Raw genomic sequence first — 18992 nt, 5'->3', positions numbered from 1 at the left:
AATCCCCAGGCGCGCCCCCGATGTATCCCGTGCGTGTCCCCTATGTGTCCCCACAACCCAGACATGTCTGTTCGCACAGCACATATGTGTCGCATGTGTCCCGGCAGGCCTCCCACGTGTCCCCCCGACCTGTCCCGCTCGTGTCCCCCGCGCCCCCCGAGCGGCTGGGCGCTGTCTCCGCGCGTCCCCCCCGCCGTCCGCGCGTTCCCTTTAAGCGCGGGGGCGTGTCGGAGCTGGGGGGGCCGCCCGGCCCTGCCCGCCTAAGGCCCCGGCGAGGGGCACTTGCGGCACTCGAGAGGGGCGGCGGGGCCGTGGGCCGGGGCCCGCAGGATGTACACGCTGACGCGCGGCCCCAGCAAGCTCGCCACGCAGCGCCGCACAGGTATCGGGGGGCGCGGGGCCGGGGGCGCGGGGCTCCGTGCCGCCCTCGCCGCCCCCTGACGCCCCGCGCTCCCCGCAGGTCCCACGCAGCAGGCGGTGGAGAGCAGCAAACTGGGCGAGCTGCGGGGGCGACCCCAGCCCGGGCAGTGGCCCCCCGCCAGGTGAGCCTCGCGCCGCCGTGACCTTGGGAAGGGGACCGGCCCTGGGGCGGCCGGGCGTGACCTTGGGAAGGGGAACGGGACGGCTGGGCCGCCTGGCGGGACGCGGGAGGGGGAGCCGGGGTCTCCGCTCGGTGCCGCTCGCCCCGGGGGTCTCAGCGGTGCTTGTGCCCGCACGCGTCCCGCGGAGCTCTGTGCACGCGTGCCGTGGGCCGCCCCGGCTCGGGGACACGCCGGAGTGGCTGCCCCTCCTCCTTCCCACGGGACATCCCCAAAAACCGTGGGGAGTGGGAGCGGTGGGGTCACGCCAAGGAGGGAGTGCGGGGGGGGTCCCGGTGCGGGCCAGAGCCGGGGCCGGGCTTGCCCAGCCCCTCCGCGGACGGCCCCGATTGCACGAACCGGGCGGCGGGGCCAGCGCCGGTCCCGCCCGCCTTGGCCGCGCCGCGCACCCGCGGGGGCCGCGGAGCCCACGCGGAGCTGCTGTTCCCCTCTGCCCCAGAAGCCGGGGTGACACTTCCTGGTGAATTCCAGTGTCCCGCAGCAATACCTGGAGCTGTTGGCGGGGTGCTGTGGAGTATTCCAGGGGCTGGGAGGTGGTGATGGGATCCCTAGGGAGACCCTTTCTCGACTGGAGGGCTGCTACCCAAGGCAGGGTAGTGGGACCCCACTGGTTCTGCACGTCCTCTCCAGCTCCAAGAAAGGGATGAGCTCCCCCCTAGCCACCCAGTTTCTCTCCTTCCCAGGATCCCTGGAATTCACTGGAGTGGCTTCTGCCACACTTGCCCTCCTCCTGCCTGCCCAGTGCCCCTGGCTGTGGGGTCTGGAGGGTCACTGCCCTCCCCAGCCCCTGCCTGCAGATCTGCAGGAGCTGCCTGCTCCCAGTCTTTCCTGCCCTCCAAACCCACTCCTAGGGCCCCTTAGACTTTGCCCCGTGAGGAACGTGGCTGTTGCAAACGTGTCCTGCCCTAGAGCTGGGTAGAAAAGCCGAAATACTGGAGTTTGCATTGAACATGCTCCCAGATCTCGTCCTAAGTCTTGCCTTTAGCTCTGGTGGATGTTGCTGCATCCAGGCAGGGAGTGGTTGAAGTGCCCTTCCCTGGAGGGGATCCCAGCTCTGAGGAAGCCTCCCACTTTTCAGAGCATAACATCCCAGTCCCGGGGCACCTTGTGTGCCCCATGCTGGGGCCAGAGCTGTTCCAGTGAACCTGGGTGCTTGATGTGCAGAGGATGGCACATCCCCTGTCCAGTACCTTACTGGATTTCACTTCCATTTCCTGATATTCCTGCAATTTTGATGGCAGATTTTTTATCTTGGGGACTGCACTTGGTGCTAGATTGGAGGATGGGTAGGAGATGGGCAGCTGGTGCTTTTCCCCAGGGAGCTCCCCTTGCACCCCTCCTGTGTCAGAATCCCCTGTCCCTGGGGGCTGGGTCCCTTTCCATCCCAGTTCCTTGGGGACGGGGCTGGGTGACTGCAGCTGTGGGCAAGCGTGTGCACCGTGGGGCAGCCCAGGACACCTGAACTGCCCCAGTTCTTGCTGGGGTGAGCAGAGCTGCCTGTGCCCTCACCCCCCCGCCCCTTGTTTCCCTCCCTCCACAGCCCAGCGCAGAAACTCGTCTTCAACAGAGTGAATGGCAAGAGGCCCCCACTGCTGCTGCAGCAGGTCTCATCCCCTGAAGAATGTTACACCCTGGCCCACGAGGAGAACGTCCGCTTTGTCTATGAAGGTGAGGGCAGAGGGTCCCTGGGACAGCACCCAGGGGAGCTGGAGCAGATGGAGCCCCTCCCCAGCACCTACACCATGCTGGGGACATCGGTGGCAGGCAAGGAATCCTCAGCCTGGGGACTTGCCCTCCTTTGCTCCGCTTCCTGCTCCTGTCCAGCAGCCCCCCACCCTGGAAACCCCGTCCCAAACCCACCCAGCGCTCGTTCCCCCTCCCCAGCCTGGCAGCAGGTAGAGCAGCAGCTGGACGGCAGCCGGAGCGGGGAGAGCGCCTGCGGCCCCGTGCAGTACGTGGAGAAAACCCCCAACCCCGGACTCAAAAGTAAGTGGGCAGTGGTTGTGACACTTCGGGGTGCATCAGGCTCGGGGTGCAGTGAGTGGCTGTGGGCTCGGCCTGCACCTGAACAGGGCTGTGGTGGAAGGAGGAGGAGGAGGATTCCAGTGCTGGATGTGCCAGAGGGGCTGGTTGGGTCTGTCCTGGTGCTGAGGTCACTCTGGGGGTGCTGGGGGGAGAGGATGTCCCACTGCATCCCTTGGATGGCCCACTGTGCTGCTGACTCCTCTGGGATTCAGGCCTTCTCCTGCCATCAGGGGATTCAGCATCATGCTGGAGAGAGAGGAGCCGCCCGTGGGAACCCGCTTCTCCTGGGGCCAGCAGGACAGATTGGGCTTGGGGACAACACTTGTCTGGTGGCACCTGGAGTCAGCAGCCTGCAGGAAGAGAATGTCAAGGAAGAGAATGTCCCCGTAGACCCAGTCTGGCCTTTTGAGGACATGGCACAAGGATGGAGGAGACTTGGGGGTGTCATTAGATTGGAGACCAGGGAAAGGTTCTTCCCCCCAGAGGGCGCTGGGGCACTGAACAGGCACCCCAGGGAATGGGCATGGCCCGAGGCTGCCAGAGCTCCAGGAGCGTTTGGACAAAGCTGTCAGACCCAGGGTGGGATTGTTGGGGTGTCTGTGCACAGCCAGGAGCTGGACTGGATGATCTCTGTGGGTCTCTTCTAGCTCAGGATATTCTGTGATTCCATGGTTATTTTTTCTGGGGTTTGGAAGGGAGCACCCAGAGCTCTGCTCCTGCTCCAGCCGGTCCCTTCTCTCCCTCCCTTCTTGTACAGACTTTGTTCCTATCGACCTGGAGGAGTGGTGGGCACAGCAATTTCTGGCCAAAATCGAGAACGGCTCATAAAAGGGAAGAAAAGGTTGCGTTTGGTTTCTTTGTAAGAAAAACGAAGCTGCGAGCACCTGGTGGCAGCCCAGCGTCGGTGGCGTTTTTGAACCACGTTTTTAAAAGAGGCCCAAAGTGGAGCGAGCCAGCCCAGAGGCACCGGACCACAGCCATGCCCGGCCACGCGCCCTCCCCGTGCCCGGCCGAGGAGCAGCGTGCAGCCCCAGCCAGGATTCCTTAAGTGCCAGTTCTCGGACTGCTGCAGCTCCTGCAGCCTCCAGCTCCAGGGACACTGCGGTGCCACGCTGGGGACGAGGGAGCGGCTCCCCCCGCAGCCACGGGAGGACAGGGGGGTGCTGTAGCAGGACCGCCAGACAATAAAGCGCTGAAACTGCCCGTGGAGATGCGCTTGTGGGACAGGGAAGAGGGGAAGCAGGGGCTGCAGCATCATGTCCCCTGGAGAGGGGATGCTCCCAGCTGACTCGTGGCTCAGTGGGAACCTGGTTTCTGTGGATTCAAGGGCTTGGAGCTCCTCTTCCTTGCAGCTGCATCCTTGCTCCAATGCTGCCTCATCTCCCGGGGATCAGCCAGGGGCTGGTGCTGTCTTAGGTGATGTTTGGGATTGGGGGGGTGGGGCATATGGGCATCTGCAAGGGGGGCTGAGCACCCTGGCTGTGCTCCAGAGCTGGGCTGCAGCATGTAGGTGGGCAAAGCTGCAGGGATGGGAGTGCCAGGGCCAGCTGCCCACTGCCATGGAGGCCAAAAGGCTCGAGGTCTCCCCCTCAGCTGTGGTTGTTTGGGAGAGCTGAGAGATGATAGTTGTGGCTGCCTGAGGTAAAAAGAATAGGGACCCCAACTTCTGCTTTTACAAAAAAAACTCCTCAGCTGATGGGCTTTTCCAAGCCAGACTGACCTTTTCTAGTTCTGGTTTTGTAGGACACCCCTCTACCCCCATGTCCTTCTCCCCAAGCAGAGAGCAGGAGGCCAGCACAGGGTGAATAGTCTGAATCCAAAGGAGGCCAGGAAACACCCACTGGAAAAAAAAATCATCTTTATTATTCCTATGGTGGGAACAACCACACTGCAGCCAGGGGGGAGTAGAAGCTGCCCAGGAGCTGTGTTGCTTCTCCCACCTGGGAGGCCTGAGCAGTGCCAGCACAGCTGTGCCCCTGGCACCTGCCCACGGAGCACTCCTGGCCCTGCTCCCTGCCCAGCGGGCACACCTGGCACTGTGGCTGTGACTGAAATCAGGAGCAGCACCATGCACAGCCCACAGTGCCTGCCTTGCTGACAGGCAGGGTGTTACAGCCCCCTGGGACAGGGAAATGCTGCTTCCATAACACTTCCTTCACTTAGGCCAGGGTGGCCCCAGAGTGATGGAGGGCTGGGGCCAGGGGCTGCCATTCTTGCCATGGGCTCTCGCAGCAGCTCTGCCATGGCATCACGGGCAGTGTGGGTTACGCTGCCTCCATGTCCCCACCCAGCACCAAGCCTTGCAGGGGCACCAGAGGCAACAGGACATGGACTGTTGCTGCTGTGCTCAGGCCACTGTGTCGTGGTTTGACCAGGAAGTGAGATTTTGGGAAAGCCTGTGGCAATTTTGCATCTCACCCCCTGAAACCTCCACATTCCCACTGTTCCCCCTCCCAGGAAAAGCCTGTGAGGATCTACTACCTCCTGCTGTACTTCCCTTTCCAGAAAACAGTTACTGGGAGTTTCAGCACTTCAGCTACCCTCCCAGAAAAAAGCATCCTCCCTTTTTCTTCCCTCCCTGGGAAAGTCACTGCTGCTGTGATTCCCCCCTGCACGGTGCCCTGGCAGTGGCTGGTTCTGCTGCCCGCCAGGATGCTCCCAGGGCGCAATCCCTCCCTGCCAGCAACTCCGAAGGACTCCAGGGTGTCTAAGCAGGCCATTCACCTGCTGGCTGCTGACTAAGAAAAACACACATCTTTAAGATCCAGGGAAATTCTTAGTAACATGATGCACCATTGTTCTGAACAACAACATTAGGCAAAGGGAGAAATGGAACAGGAATAAATGAGTCAGTCACAAGGAAAAAAATGAAAACCCAACCCAAAAATACAACCCAACCCCTGACAATGCAATCACTGGGAGGGAATCAGCCCCCCCTTGCCATAAATATTAATTATGTGCAATTGTGTGTAGTACTATAGTGCAAATAGCTCTGCATTGATCATGGGGCAGCTCCCAAGGGGCTGCCCCAGGTGACACAGGGACTAGTTAAGGACAGACAAGAATCAACACAGATTTCCAACAAACAAACAAAAAAAAAACCCCAACCCAGTCACTGGGAAACTCCCAAAAGGAGTTGCCTCCCCCAACTGGGCCCAGGCAAGACTGGGCAATGCTGGTGCCCAGCAGCATCCTGGAGCCAGGCAGGGGCAGGACAGGGCTTTTGCTCCCTGCCTGCTGCTGGCACAGCCTGGTGAGGGGCAGAGGGCATGAGGAGGGGAATGCAGGACAGATACGGTCAGGTTGGAGCTGTGTGGGGTGTAAAGAGGTGAGCTCAGCAGGACACGGGCACAGCGAGGGCATCGCTGGCTTCGAACGGGTCCTGTGGCTGCACTGCACAGTGCGGGGCCGTGCTGCTGGCAGAACGCCTGCGTGGGCACAACACTGAGGCCAGCAGCATCCCTGGGCACCCTGTGACACTTCATACCCGTCCTACAGAGCACAGCTGAGACCCTGCAGCACCTCTCACTCAACCCACAGCGTCCCCAGGGACCTTGTGGCACCTCTCACCCGTCCCTGCAGCGTCCCTGGGCGCCCCTCACTGCCTCCAGCTCTGGCTCCCCAGCCGTGCCCATCACGTGCTGTTCCTGGGGCCGAGCTCTGGGCATTGCTCCATTGCTACCTCTCACCCAGTGCCAGCTCCTGGCACCACAGTTTCCCTTGCACAGCTGGGGCCAGAGCCAGCTCCTCGGGCCAGGCTTGGCAAGCAGGCAGGAGGAGACAGTTTTCTCTAGCACTTAAAGGAGACAGAGCCTCCTCTTTCCCATGCCAGGCAGGTGCCAGACAGGAGCTGAGCTGTGCCCCCGTGGCTAGACACAAAGTGCTCCCAGGGGCTATCCCAGCACATCCTGCTGCCCCAAGGAAGGTTTGGATCTGAGCTATGTGACAGCCTCCTGCTAAACCATGAGCAACCACCAAACAAGACAGGGACATGCGGGTGAGGAGCACGGGCAGCGTCCCACTGGGTGTGAGCGACGGGCAGGGAAGAGGGGAGCAGAGGGGATCCTGCCCCTCCTCTGCCAGCCCGAGTGCAACGCCCCTCTCCACCCATCCAGGCTCTCCCGGCTTTTTGGGTGGATTTTTTTTTGCTGTATGGATGGAAGAAGGCTGGAGAGTGGCAGTGTCACATGCACACACACACGCACACCCACGCACGCCAGCGGCAGGAGTGCTGCCATCCTCTCACCCCTCTGGAAAGGTTTACATTGATACAGTATTTAAGACACTCCGATATATAAATTACTGTCTCTATATATACTATGTATAGGCTGAGGGCCAGTCCGTGACCAAGGGCGCTGGGGGGCTCATTTCCCTCTGTCCTCTGTGTAGTGCTGGAAGCGAGTGAAGCTCATGAAGACCTGCTCCAGGGAGATCTGGCTCACCGAGTAGTCCTCCAAGCGATACTTCTCTTTGGCTTTCTCCAGGGCCCCAAAGACCTGCAAGGGAGGGCAGGGACATGAGGCAGCGTGGCTCGGCATGGGGAGACTCCTGGGACCGCAGGGGAGCCCCGGGCTGTGACAGAGAACACCCCGCCGTGACAGGGAAAGCAGAGAAAGCTTTTTTCTCTGGGGAGACCCAGGAAAATGACACCTTCCCTGGCAGGAGAGCGGGAGGAAGCCAGGAGTATCTGACACCATTTAAAAACATATGCTATGGATATGATTGTTTTACACATCTGTAAGTGATAAATGCATACATATATATAAATACATACATATATATATGTCTATATATGTATTTATATATATATATACACATCTGGGTTTGCATTCCTGCCCAAGGTTTCTCCTAACACTTTATACATAAAAATATTTATATAATATAGAAATAACACTGAGGATACTATATACACTATACGTAACTATGATGTGTATATGATTATACACATCATTTTTATATTGAGCTACATATAATATACATATTTATAAACTCACTCTCTTCTAGTTTTTACATAATCCTATACATAGTTCTAATATAATTTGTATACTGTGTACTCTCTCTATATATACTCTACAGACTAAACTGCATACTTGGTATAGAGTATATACTCCAGACTATATACGTATAGAGTATTACCAATACCCTATTGAGTATACATATTGTATATATATAATACACAGTATATGATAGACACTACATCCAGTGCATGCAATATACAGATATACATATATATATGTATATATATACTTAGATACTGCATATGAAAACTATCTGTATACTTTGAAAATCTCTATAGTATACATGTATTTATATACAGATAATGTACATATAGACAGTATATACAGAGAGAAATACAAGGTACACTCTATACATAACTCTGTATACTGTATGCAGAGGGTTACATACTGTATCTGTACTGTGGGTTTTTATCAGTGTCCCTGGGCTAGGAGCCCTCAGGACCCCGGGGGGACCACACTGAAGCACTGCCAGGGGGTTCCTGGGGCTGAGGGGCAGGAGCAGGGAGGTGTCAGCACGGGGAAGTCCTGCCCACCCATGCCACGTTCCCACAGCGCAACGCAGCGCAGGGAGGATGCACCACCGAAAGCAAAGCACCAGGAACACGGGAAGGGGCAGGAGAAGGGTTCCCAGTGCCCCCCTACCTGTGCCCAGCTGAGGTTCTTGTTGGTTAAGTGGTAATGCACCATGCCCTGGTGCTCGTGCTTCAGGACACTGCCTGGGGAATCGAGCAGGGAGAGGCTCTGTGTTAGGGAAGGTGCTGAAGTTCACACCCAGCACCCTGCCCCTGCTCTGGGGGCAACCACTCCAGCAGCTCACGGTACCTGGGAAAGTCTTCTCCACGAAGGCCTTGAAGGCCTGCAGCTCACCCTCCTCCTCACTCCGGGTTTTGGCCAGCAAGGTGTATCCACTACCAAACTTGCTTTTGAGGTGCTGGGGGCTGCCCAAGCACTTGAACTGCCCGTTCACCATGATGGCTAGTCGTGTGCACAACGCCTCGCACTCCTCCATGCTGCAGGAAGGAGAGGACTCATTCAGAAAATCCCAGGATGGTTTGGGTTCGAAGGAACCTTAAAGCTCATCTCGTTCCACCCCCTGCCATGGGCAGGGACACCTTCCACTAGAACAGGGTGCTCCAAACCCAGTCCAGCACGCCCCCAGAGATGGGGCAGCCACAGCTTCTCTGGGCATGTAAGCACCAGGACACAAGCAGAAGCTTCTGGGAAGCAGCTGGAGGTGTGTTCCCTTCTCTCTGGACTCTTTGAGGAGGGAGATTTGGGTAAAGCCAGCCACTGGCTGCAGGTGGTGCATGCCCACCCACCAGGCCCTGGAGGTGTGTCCCATCCCTTGGATCCCACCACTCTCCCTGATCTCTCATGCCAAACCCTGCCCAGCCAAGTGTCACCTGTGGGAGGTGAAGATGATGGATTTGCCACACTCTCGTGTCCGTGTCACTGCGTCCCACAGCAAGCGTCGGGCCACGGGGTCCATGCCGGTGGAGGGCTCGTCCAGGAAGATCACTGGGGGGCCACCAATGAGGGCAATGCCAGCACTCAGCTTCCGCTTGTTCCCACCGCTGCAGAGGAATCACAGAATCATCAATGTTGGAAACGACCAGCGAGATCATCAAGTTCCACCTTCAGCTGAAAACGGGAGCGAGGAACGGGGCCGGAGAGCCAATACGAGCGCAGAGAGCACCGCGCGAGAGGAGAGGCAGCGCTTTGCCCACGTCTGCTCTCACCTGTAGGTCCTGACGAGCTTGTCGGCGTGCGGCTCCAGGAGCAGCCCCCGCAGCATGTTCTCCACGCAGCTGCCGATGTAGCGCTCGGGGATGCCGCGCAGCCGCGCGTACATGCTCAGCGTCTCGCGGCCCGTCATGTGCTCCAGGAGGGCGTCGAACTGCGGGCAGTACCCGATCCGCTGCTGCACCTTGGGCCGAGAGGAGCGCACGGCAATCAGCCCACGGGCAGGTCTCTGAGCCGGAGGTGCCTGCGCACCCACAGGCCCTGCTGCTCCTCTCTGAGGTTTTGCTCAGTGATGGCAGCTCTGAAACCACGGGTGGAATCAGAGGGCAATGCACCCTGGAGCAGCTGGGCTGACAGGAACGGACAGATGTGTCTCTGCACGGCAGCTGGGTGGGCTCACAATGCCTCTGCCAAGCTGGTTCCTCACTGTGAGGGACTGTTTTGGGGTTCCCAGGCTCTCAGGAGAAGGAAAGAGCTGGAGGGCTTGTACCTCCCCCATGTCCTGCTCACTTCCAGGGACAAGAGCATGAGAGAAGGCAGTTTCAGGGAAGGAAGCAATTTTGGGGCATGCTCTCAAGGAATGTTCTTCATGTCTGACCTTGTCTGGGATCCCCATTCACTTAAAAGTTGGACTTGATGGTCCTTGTGAGTCCCTTCCAAATCAGAATATTCTGTGAAATCTGGGACAGTGGTAGAGGAAGGACTGGACGAAAAGCCTAACCCCTGCTCATCTCTTCCTCTTCCAAAGGGAGTGGGCAATTCCCAGCAAGGAGACCCCTAGCAGAGGTCTGCAAAGGTTTGATACACTCATTTTAGAGACCGTCCTCTTAAATATTTTCCACATTTCCAACTATGGAGGTAAAACCCTTTGATGAAGGGTTTGCTACCCTCACCAGGTTTGGCCTCCATTTTGTATCACATCTGTAATCTCAGTGGAGAGGAGACTGCTTCCACATGGCCAGAAAACGGAGAGCTGACCCAGCCAAGGACACAATGTCCCTGGGATATTGTCTATGCCTCTGGAACTGCAGCCATGTCCTCCTGGGGGCACCTGCAAGGTGGCTCAGCCCAGCCAAACACAGGATGGTCTGCAACACCACCCTCAACCCGCAGCCTTGGGTACCTTCTTGATGTTGGCCAGAATGCTGTGGCCATCCACAAAGGCGTCCCCCGATGTGATGCTCTCATCACCCGTCAGCATCTTGAAGGTGGTGGTTTTGCCTGCTCCGTTGAAGCCAAGGAGACCAAAGCATTCCCCTTTGCTGACGGCCAAGGAGATCCTGTCCACTGCCAGCAGGGACTCCCGGCTGTCGTAGACCTGGAGGAGACCACACACGAGCCACACGTCACTGCCCGATGGCACGGCAAGGCAGGCGGTGGCTTTGCCGGCCCCGAGCGGACACGGCTCAGATGGCAGCAGGATGCTCAGCCTCACCTTGGTGAGCTCCTTGATGACCAGAGGGCTGCTGAGAGATGACAGCAGTTCTGGTGGTGACTCCAAAACCTTCTTCCTCTCATCTGCCACGTCCCTGTCCTCTGGCAGCACAGACACCCTGTTCAGCAGGGCCACCTGAACACAGGGGGAGACATACGCTGTGTCACCTGGCTGCTGGGGGATGAATGGGTTCCCCCAGTGTCCCCAACCCTAACAGGATCCATCCCTTCCATCAACTATCTCTGGAGATGCCTCACTCCCTTTGCCAATCCATACACTTAACAGGATTGGCTCCTCCAAGCTCCAGGGATGCTCCCTGGGAAGATGATTTAGGTGATGAGGGCGTCTCCAGCTCACAGGGACTCCTGGGCTGGGCTTGGAGGGCACAGCTCCCTCCCACGTGCTTCACTCACCCTGGGGCATGCTCTCAAGGAATGTTCTTCATGTCTGACCTTGTCTGGGATCCCCATTCACTTAAAAGTTGGACTTGATGGTCCTTGTGAGTCCCTTCCAAATCAGAATATTCTGTGAAATCTGGGACAGTGGTAGAGGAAGGACTGGACGAAAAGCCTAACCCCTGCTCATCTCTTCCTCTTCCAAAGGGAGTGGGCAATTCCCAGCAAGGAGACCCCTAGCAGAGGTCTGCAAAGGTTTGATACACTCATTTTAGAGACCGTCCTCTTAAATATTTTCCACATTTCCAACTATGGAGGTAAAACCCTTTGATGAAGGGTTTGCTACCCTCACCAGGTTTGGCCTCCATTTTGTATCACATCTGTAATCTCAGTGGAGAGGAGACTGCTTCCACATGGCCAGAAAACGGAGAGCTGACCCAGCCAAGGACACAATGTCCCTGGGATATTGTCTATGCCTCTGGAACTGCAGCCATGTCCTCCTGGGGGCACCTGCAAGGTGGCTCAGCCCAGCCAAACACAGGATGGTCTGCAACACCACCCTCAACCCGCAGCCTTGGGTACCTTCTTGATGTTGGCCAGAATGCTGTGGCCATCCACAAAGGCGTCCCCCGATGTGATGCTCTCATCACCCGTCAGCATCTTGAAGGTGGTGGTTTTGCCTGCTCCGTTGAAGCCAAGGAGACCAAAGCATTCCCCTTTGCTGACGGCCAAGGAGATCCTGTCCACTGCCAGCAGGGACTCCCGGCTGTCGTAGACCTGGAGGAGACCACACACGAGCCACACGTCACTGCCCGATGGCACGGCAAGGCAGGCGGTGGCTTTGCCGGCCCCGAGCGGACACGGCTCAGATGGCAGCAGGATGCTCAGCCTCACCTTGGTGAGCTCCTTGATGACCAGAGGGCTGCTGAGAGATGACAGCAGTTCTGGTGGTGACTCCAAAACCTTCTTCCTCTCATCTGCCACGTCCCTGTCCTCTGGCAGCACAGACACCCTGTTCAGCAGGGCCACCTGAACACAGGGGGAGACATACGCTGTGTCACCTGGCTGCTGGGGGATGAATGGGTTCCCCCAGTGTCCCCAACCCTAACAGGATCCATCCCTTCCATCAACTATCTCTGGAGATGCCTCACTCCCTTTGCCAATCCATACACTTAACAGGATTGGCTCCTCCAAGCTCCAGGGATGCTCCGTGGGAAGATGATTTAGGTGATGAGGGCGTCTCCAGCTCACAGGGACTCCTGGGCTGGGCTTGGAGGGCACAGCTCCCTCCCACGTGCTTCACTCACCCATTTCCGCCGCCTGCAGATGCCACAGACCAGAGTTCTCAGTCTCCAGAGAAGGTTTGTCTCAATCAGGAAGAGGAGGAAGAGGAAGGAGAAACCCTGGATGGCCAAGGAGGTCAGGTACCGCCCAATCCCAGGGGTCTCCCAGGAAAAGTAGTTCATCTGATAACTGATATCTGAGGAAAGATGGAACAAAATCAACTCCAGGATCAATCCACATTTTGGGGAGGGGCAGATAAACTCCAGAGGAAGCTGTGAACCCAAAGCTTTGCCAGGCTTATCTTCACCCCACACTAGCTCCCTGCCCACAGCTCTTTCCAATGCTCCCCACAGGAGGATTTGGGTCTGGAGGGGATCTGGCAGAAGATGCCCAGTGGAGGAAGTCAGAGGACTCCAGTCTTGGGATTGGCACTTCTTTACTCATCTGTGAAACTTCCCCTAGCTCCAAATCATGAGTAAGGTGATCCAGTTAAGGAACTTTTTCCTATGTATGTCCTAAAATGCTGCCCAGTTTTTGCTCTAAAATGGTACCTGCAGCTACTGCCCATGACACTGCCCAGTTCCACCATCCACCCCACACAACCCCCCAGTGATGCTGTGGGGGGTGGCCAGGTGAGGACGCAGAGACTCACTGAAGGCCTTGCAGATGAAGATGGCTTCAACAGAGGAGGTGCAGAACTGAATGAACTCGTAGTTCTGGTAGAAGTCACTGATGCACTGGCCCAAGCAGTAATTGGGTAAGACGAGAAAAACTTTATCCAGGGTTTTGGAGAGGTCCACCAGTCCCAGCTCTGAAAGAGAACAGATGGATCAATGAATTAGAGAGTGCTGGTTTGCGAGAAAATACCCCGACACCTGAAAAACCCTGAAGTTTAGAGGGAAACCAAACATATTTTGTCGCATTTAATGGGTGAGAATGGACCGTTGTAGTGTTTTATGGCTATTGTGGGACCAGCCCTGGGGTCAGAGAGCCTCCTGGGGGCTGGACCTTGTTGGTGACGGCTGGGAAGGTACAAAGGGCAGGGACCTACCTGGGATGCTCATGATGGTGACGGCGAGGAAGGTGGCGGTGCCGGAGAGGATGTTGAAGATGGTCAGACGGGTGTAGGCTGTGGCTGCCACCGAGAAGAAGAAGCTGAGGAGGTACATGAGGGGGATGATGGCCCAGCCATAAAGGAGGAAGATCAGCATCACATCAACAAGATGGCTGTCTTGGGTGAAGGCTTGCACGTTGAAGGCTTGGAATATCACCTGGGGCACAGCAGTGTGGGGAGAAGGCACATTTGGCTTGACCTCAGGCAATGTCTCCTTGTCCCAGTGGCCCAGGGTAATATCAGCACTTCACTGACCCAGACAGCCCCTCATGGATGGGTCCTACCAGCAGCCCATGGCTGTCCCCAGGGGAGGCTCTTTCTGCAGACTGGGATGCAGAAGGGCAGATGTGGGGAATTCCTCTCTGAGATCCCATGGATTTAACATTTTCTAGTCCCAACAGCTAAGTGGTCAGCTGCCAGAGGACACTGGCCCAGCTGGCTGGCCACGGTCCAGCTCCCAGCAGGACCAAGGGACAGCTTTCTTGCTGGTCCTTTCTACACAGACATTGACAGTGGCCTTGTCCTTCTCCCTGCACCCAAACACACTCCAGAGGAGCAGCACTCAGCACTCCCACCAACACTGAGGCACTGAGGTGCCAGGGGTGACTCACCAACATGAGAGCACAAGGGATGAGGAAGTTGATGATGTCCCAGAGCAGGGCAGAAAGCCAGAAGTTGACCACGTAAACGCCGCTGACGAACTGGACGTGCTTGGCCTTGATGGCGCGTTCGCTGACCAGCAGCAGCGCGAAGGTGCTGGCGAGCGAGGCCATCCCATAGAGCAGGTTGATAGCAATGGCAAACCCAGTCTGGCCTCTGTGGGGACAGGGGGACACGTTAGGGCACAAACACCTCAGCAAACCAATGTTGAGGCTACACAGGGACAGCATAGAATCATAGAACAGTCTGTTAGATGGGACCCACAGGGATCACCCAGTCCAGCTCCTGGCTCTGCACCGACACCCCAACATCTCTGGGCATCCCTGAGAGTGTTGTACAAATACTTCTGGAGCTCTGGCAGCCTTGGGGCCATGCCCATTCCCTGGGGAGCCTGGGCAGTGCCCAGCACCCTCTGGGGGAAGAACCTTTTCTTAATTTCCAGCCTAACCCTCCCCTGACACAGCTTCAGCCATTCCTTCAGGTCCTGTCTCTGGTCACCGAGAGCAGAGATCAGCACCTGCCCCTCTGCTGCCACTCCTGAGAAAGCTGTGGCCAGTACACCCACACTGGGCTTCCTTAAGAGGCTACGCTTTGCCAACATGCTGAAGAAACACTCAAGGGAGACAATCATATCCCAGGCACAGCCCACCCTGCACACCACAGACCTCCATGCTGCCTTGGTGAGGTCCCAGACATGGCCCCCCTAGGGGGTGGTTCTAGGTGAGGTTCAGAGGCCCCGGATGTGGGGTTTTGTGAATAGCATGGCCACACGGCCTCCCCTACTATGAGCACCTGAGAAAAACTAACCCCAGCCAGTATCTTGATGGGAAGAGCCAGCCCCTGAGATGTGCCTGAGGTGATGTGGCTGCCAGGCTCAGCTCCACAGCTTTGCTCCCCTGAGTGCAATCACAGCTACATTTGAGTTGGAGAAGCTCCAGCCTGGCTTCTCCACTGACCCCAGCACAACCAAGCCAACCTGCACCCACGGGAGCCCTAGCAGGAAAGCGAGTCCTGTGCCATCACCACACGTACTCCATGAGCTGGTCCTTGGCCTTCTCGGTGATGTTGCGGGGCTGGGGGTAGTTGGTGATGGTGATGGAGGCGTTGGGGCCTGCCAGCACCCTGAGGACGGCGTTGTCAGCCAGCATGAGGGCGGTGGCCGGGGAGTGGTAGGCCTGGTTGTTGAAGAGCGCCGTGACCAGCGTGCGGTTCCCCGCGCCCTCGAAGGAGGCAGCTGCAATGTAGTGCTCGTTGAAGGCTCCTCCTTCCTCGGAGGCTCGGGAGATGAGGTACTCCTCCAGCCCACCTGCCAAACACCACCGCTGTTACGGGCGGGCTCCATCACACCACTGCTAACTGAGGCCAACTGGAAAAGACCCCAAGCAGACTCAGCCCTGGTGGCCCACCCTAGTCCTGATCACAGAAACACAGATCCATAGAATCTCCTGAGTTGGAAAGGACCCACAAAGATCATCGAGTCCAACTTCTGGCCCTGCATAGGGCATGGTGGCAACAATGCCACCATGTGCCTGAGAGCGTTGTCCAAAGCTCCTTGAGCTCTGGGAGCACTGGGGCTGTGACCATTCCCTGGGGAGCCTGTTCCAGTGGCCACAAACATGGGGTTATGGAGAAGACAGCTCTGCTCAGGTGAGGAGAGGTCCTGCCAATGATGTGACACTCCCACGTAGGAAAGAAAAGCATCAGATACGCCGCAGCTGGGACCTAAACCACCCACACCAGTGGACCTTTGGACATCCCACCAGGTACCACCTGCTCCAGGAGTGCTCCCTGAGCCCTCACCCAGCACCTCCAGTGGCGACTGATGCTGGGCATCCAGCAGCTCTGTGTACTGCTCCGCCAGCCTCTGCGGCAGCCCCGCGGCGCCCGACACCGAGAAAGGCACGATGGTCTGGCCGTAGGGCTCCAGCGTCAGCCGCAGCTGGGACGAGTCCCGCGGGCCCGGGAAGGTCTTGGCCACGATGAGGGCAAAGGCAGTGAAGATCAGAGGCACGAGGAACTGCGCTGCCACCATCTTCCAGTTGCGCCAGCTGTACATGGCCCGCTTCATGAACATGGCGTAGAACTGCTGGCAGCACAGGTAGAACTGCGAGGGGAGAGGCTGGGTCATGGAGAGCCCTGCCAGCTGTGGACACGTCACCCCACGCAGCTGATGTGGAAGATGACCCCAAACCACCGCCATCCTTTATGCACCTGCCAGCCCGCAGCAGAGCCTGCTCTCCAGCTCAGCCTATAAAGGGATTAGCAGGGCAGCTGCCCAGCTCCAGCTCATCCAACTCCATGGCTTCTGAACAAGTCACAGTCACTTTGAGATCTCAGGTGTTAAAAGCAGCTTTAGCCATGACCTTTACCTTCCTCCACCTCCCAGCAGCTGAGGCTCCCAAACAGGATTACTGTAGTGTCAGGTGTCAGCCAGAGCAACCGGGTGAGCACCTGCAAGTGCCCAGCCCAGCCCCTGCAAACACCTTCTGTGCTTTTCAAACCCAACAACATCCTCCTCCCCCTCTGCCTTTGAGACGTGCCCTTGAGAAGACAAGCGATATTGATCACAGGCACTGAGCAGCGGGGCATGAAGGGCTGCCAGGGAACTGGAACACAAGCCCAGTGAGGAAAGGAAGATGGATTTTCTCATCTTCCTTCTGCAAAACCCCAATGATGGAAAAACAGCAGGTGGAAAACCACAGTAGATCACCTTGAAGAGCAACTCAGATCCCAAGATTAACATGAAGAGTAACCCTACCAACCCTAAAAATCATTTGTCCTAACAATGCAGATTCCAACTTGAACTTTCAATTCGATGTTCCAAACCACATGCAACAAGAGCAATCCTGGGGGAGGCTCCACCTGGTAACCCTACTTCAAGCCCCTCCCTTCACATGTCCTCTCCCTGCTCCTGCTGCGCCGACCCCCCAGCACTCACCCCGGTGTTGAGCTTGATGCTGGAGCAGTCTTCGGTAATGAGCGCCCCGCTGTCATCTGTCATGTCCGTCATGCCACTCAAGCTGCTGGAGTCATCCATGGCCCAGTCGTTGGAGCGTCTCTCATGCTGGTACTGCAGAGCAGGCAGCTGGATGGCCTGGATATCCATGCTGGAGTCCACAAGCTTCCCAACCCTGTGCCAGGAGGAAAAGCGGGTGATGAAACAGATCCAGGCAGGATACAGCTCTTCTGAGCTGGGGAAGCCAAAGCCAAGAGACCAAAGCCAACAAGTGTCCCAGAGGGCTGTGCTGGACATCACCAAAGCACACGGGCACTGGTCACCCCTCCACCTACCTGAGGAACACCTCCTCCATGGTGGTGACCGAGGCGCCGTAGCTGGCGATGCCCAGCTCCTCCCGCCTCTGCTCCAGCTCCGTGAACAGGGCCTCAAACCTGAGCGGAGAAGAGAGACGTCAGACACCGACACTCGTGGGAGGGGGCACTCAGGGGTAAAGACCCTTTGGGCATCAGTCCTGCAGCTGGCTGGAGTCTTGCATCCAACCCCAGGGCGACCTGTGGCATTGAGTACACCCCTGTCCACAAGGGCAGATTTTGGGCTCCACTGGCTGTTTGTTCTTGCCTCAGCTATCACAGAATCATGGAAACACAAAGGGGTTTGAGTTTGGAATGGACCTTACTGACCATCTCATTCCACCCCCTACCATGGGCAGGGACACCTTCCACTGCCCCAGGCTGCTCCAAGCCCCATCCAGCTGGGCCTTGGACACTGCCAGGGATCCAGGGGCAGCCACAGCTGCTCTAGGCACCCTGTGCCAGGGCCTGCCCACCCTGCCAGAGAACAATTCCTTCCCAATATCCCTTCCATCCCTGCTCTCTGCCAGTGGGAAGTCATTCCCCTTGTCCTGTCCCTCCATGCCTTGTCCCCAGTCCCTCTCCAGCTCTCCTGGAGCCCCTTTAGGCTCTGGAAGGGGCTCTGAGCTCTCTCTGGAGCCTTCTCTTCTCCAGGTGAGCACCCCCAGCTCTCCCAGCCTGGCTCCAAAACAAAGAGGCTCCAGTCCTTGGAGTGCCTCTGTGGCCTCCCTGTACTTGTTCCAGGAGCTCCACATCCTCCTGCTGGTACCTCCAGACCAGGAGGGAGCACTGCAGGAGGGGTCTCACGAGAACAGGGCAGAAGGAGACAATCAGCTCCCCTGACCTCCTGGGTCCATAGATCTGATTTCAGAGCCAGAACATCCTGCCTCGTGTGTGCCACCCTCAGCACTACAGGAGGAACTGAATCCCATTTTCCATGAGCAATGCTGATGCAGGGAGCAGCTCCCCTTTCCAGCAAGCCTGTGAGACAGTGTGTGAAGACAAGGGGACCCCCCCAGGGAGGGACAGCAGAGGACAATGCCATTACCTGTGTGTGCTCTCCTTGGGCAGGATGAAGGACAGCTCTGCCCCAGCATTGCTCTCCATAGTGGCATTGGGCACGTACTGGCAGATGAGGCGGGAGATCTCCCCCAGGTTGCAGTAGGGCTCCTTCACCATCACCATGTGATATCCTGCCCCTGCGGGGAGCCACCAGAGAAGGGAGAGGAGGGTCAATCCCAGCCCAGCCCAGCCCAGTCCAGCCTGCGCAGGGGCCTGGAACAGAGAGGGATGCACAGGCACCGCTTTGCACTGGACACGATGCAAGAGCAAATGTGGGGATGGGCCCCAGGAGAGGCTGAATAGCAGGATGGGGAGCAACCAGCCATCAGGCAAGGAGCAATGGATCCC

The 18992-nt window shown here is 57.6% G+C and overlaps 2 protein-coding genes across 2 annotated transcripts in view; one reads left to right on the top strand and one right to left on the bottom strand.

Annotated features, from left to right (window-relative positions):
• Window positions 1–222: 222 nt before the first annotated feature.
• On the top strand, window positions 223–3827 carry MCRIP2 (MAPK regulated corepressor interacting protein 2). The gene is made up of 5 exons (XM_041404305.1): window positions 223–382; window positions 461–542; window positions 2140–2267; window positions 2484–2585; window positions 3382–3827. Exons 1-5 carry the CDS (start codon window positions 331–333, stop codon window positions 3450–3452), a joined length of 435 nt encoding a protein of 144 aa, XP_041260239.1. The 5' UTR covers window positions 223–330; the 3' UTR covers window positions 3453–3827.
• A 637-nt stretch (window positions 3828–4464) lies between these two features.
• ABCA3 (ATP binding cassette subfamily A member 3) overlaps window positions 4465–18992 on the bottom strand; it is a 33154-nt gene continuing 18626 nt past the window's right edge. The window contains exons 16-31 of the mRNA XM_041404316.1: window positions 18631–18781; window positions 17565–17663; window positions 17212–17404; window positions 16074–16377; window positions 15306–15579; window positions 14225–14429; window positions 13551–13770; window positions 13152–13310; window positions 12523–12695; window positions 12110–12244; window positions 11798–11992; window positions 9382–9569; window positions 9046–9216; window positions 8465–8652; window positions 8285–8358; window positions 4465–7120 (exon numbers count right to left, since the gene is read on the bottom strand). Coding sequence (XP_041260250.1) covers window positions 6989–7120; window positions 8285–8358; window positions 8465–8652; window positions 9046–9216; window positions 9382–9569; window positions 11798–11992; window positions 12110–12244; window positions 12523–12695; window positions 13152–13310; window positions 13551–13770; window positions 14225–14429; window positions 15306–15579; window positions 16074–16377; window positions 17212–17404; window positions 17565–17663; window positions 18631–18781 — 2861 coding nt within the window. The 3' untranslated portion in view covers window positions 4465–6988. The remainder of the gene's footprint in view (window positions 7121–8284; window positions 8359–8464; window positions 8653–9045; window positions 9217–9381; window positions 9570–11797; window positions 11993–12109; window positions 12245–12522; window positions 12696–13151; window positions 13311–13550; window positions 13771–14224; window positions 14430–15305; window positions 15580–16073; window positions 16378–17211; window positions 17405–17564; window positions 17664–18630; window positions 18782–18992) is intronic.

The sequence above is a fragment of the Onychostruthus taczanowskii genome, unplaced genomic scaffold (assembly GCF_017590055.1).
Source record: "Onychostruthus taczanowskii isolate IOZ18803 unplaced genomic scaffold, ASM1759005v1 scaffold10, whole genome shotgun sequence".
In the NCBI taxonomy this organism is placed as follows: Eukaryota; Metazoa; Chordata; class Aves; order Passeriformes; family Passeridae; genus Onychostruthus; species Onychostruthus taczanowskii.
This window is presented reverse-complemented; position numbering and strand designations above follow the sequence as displayed.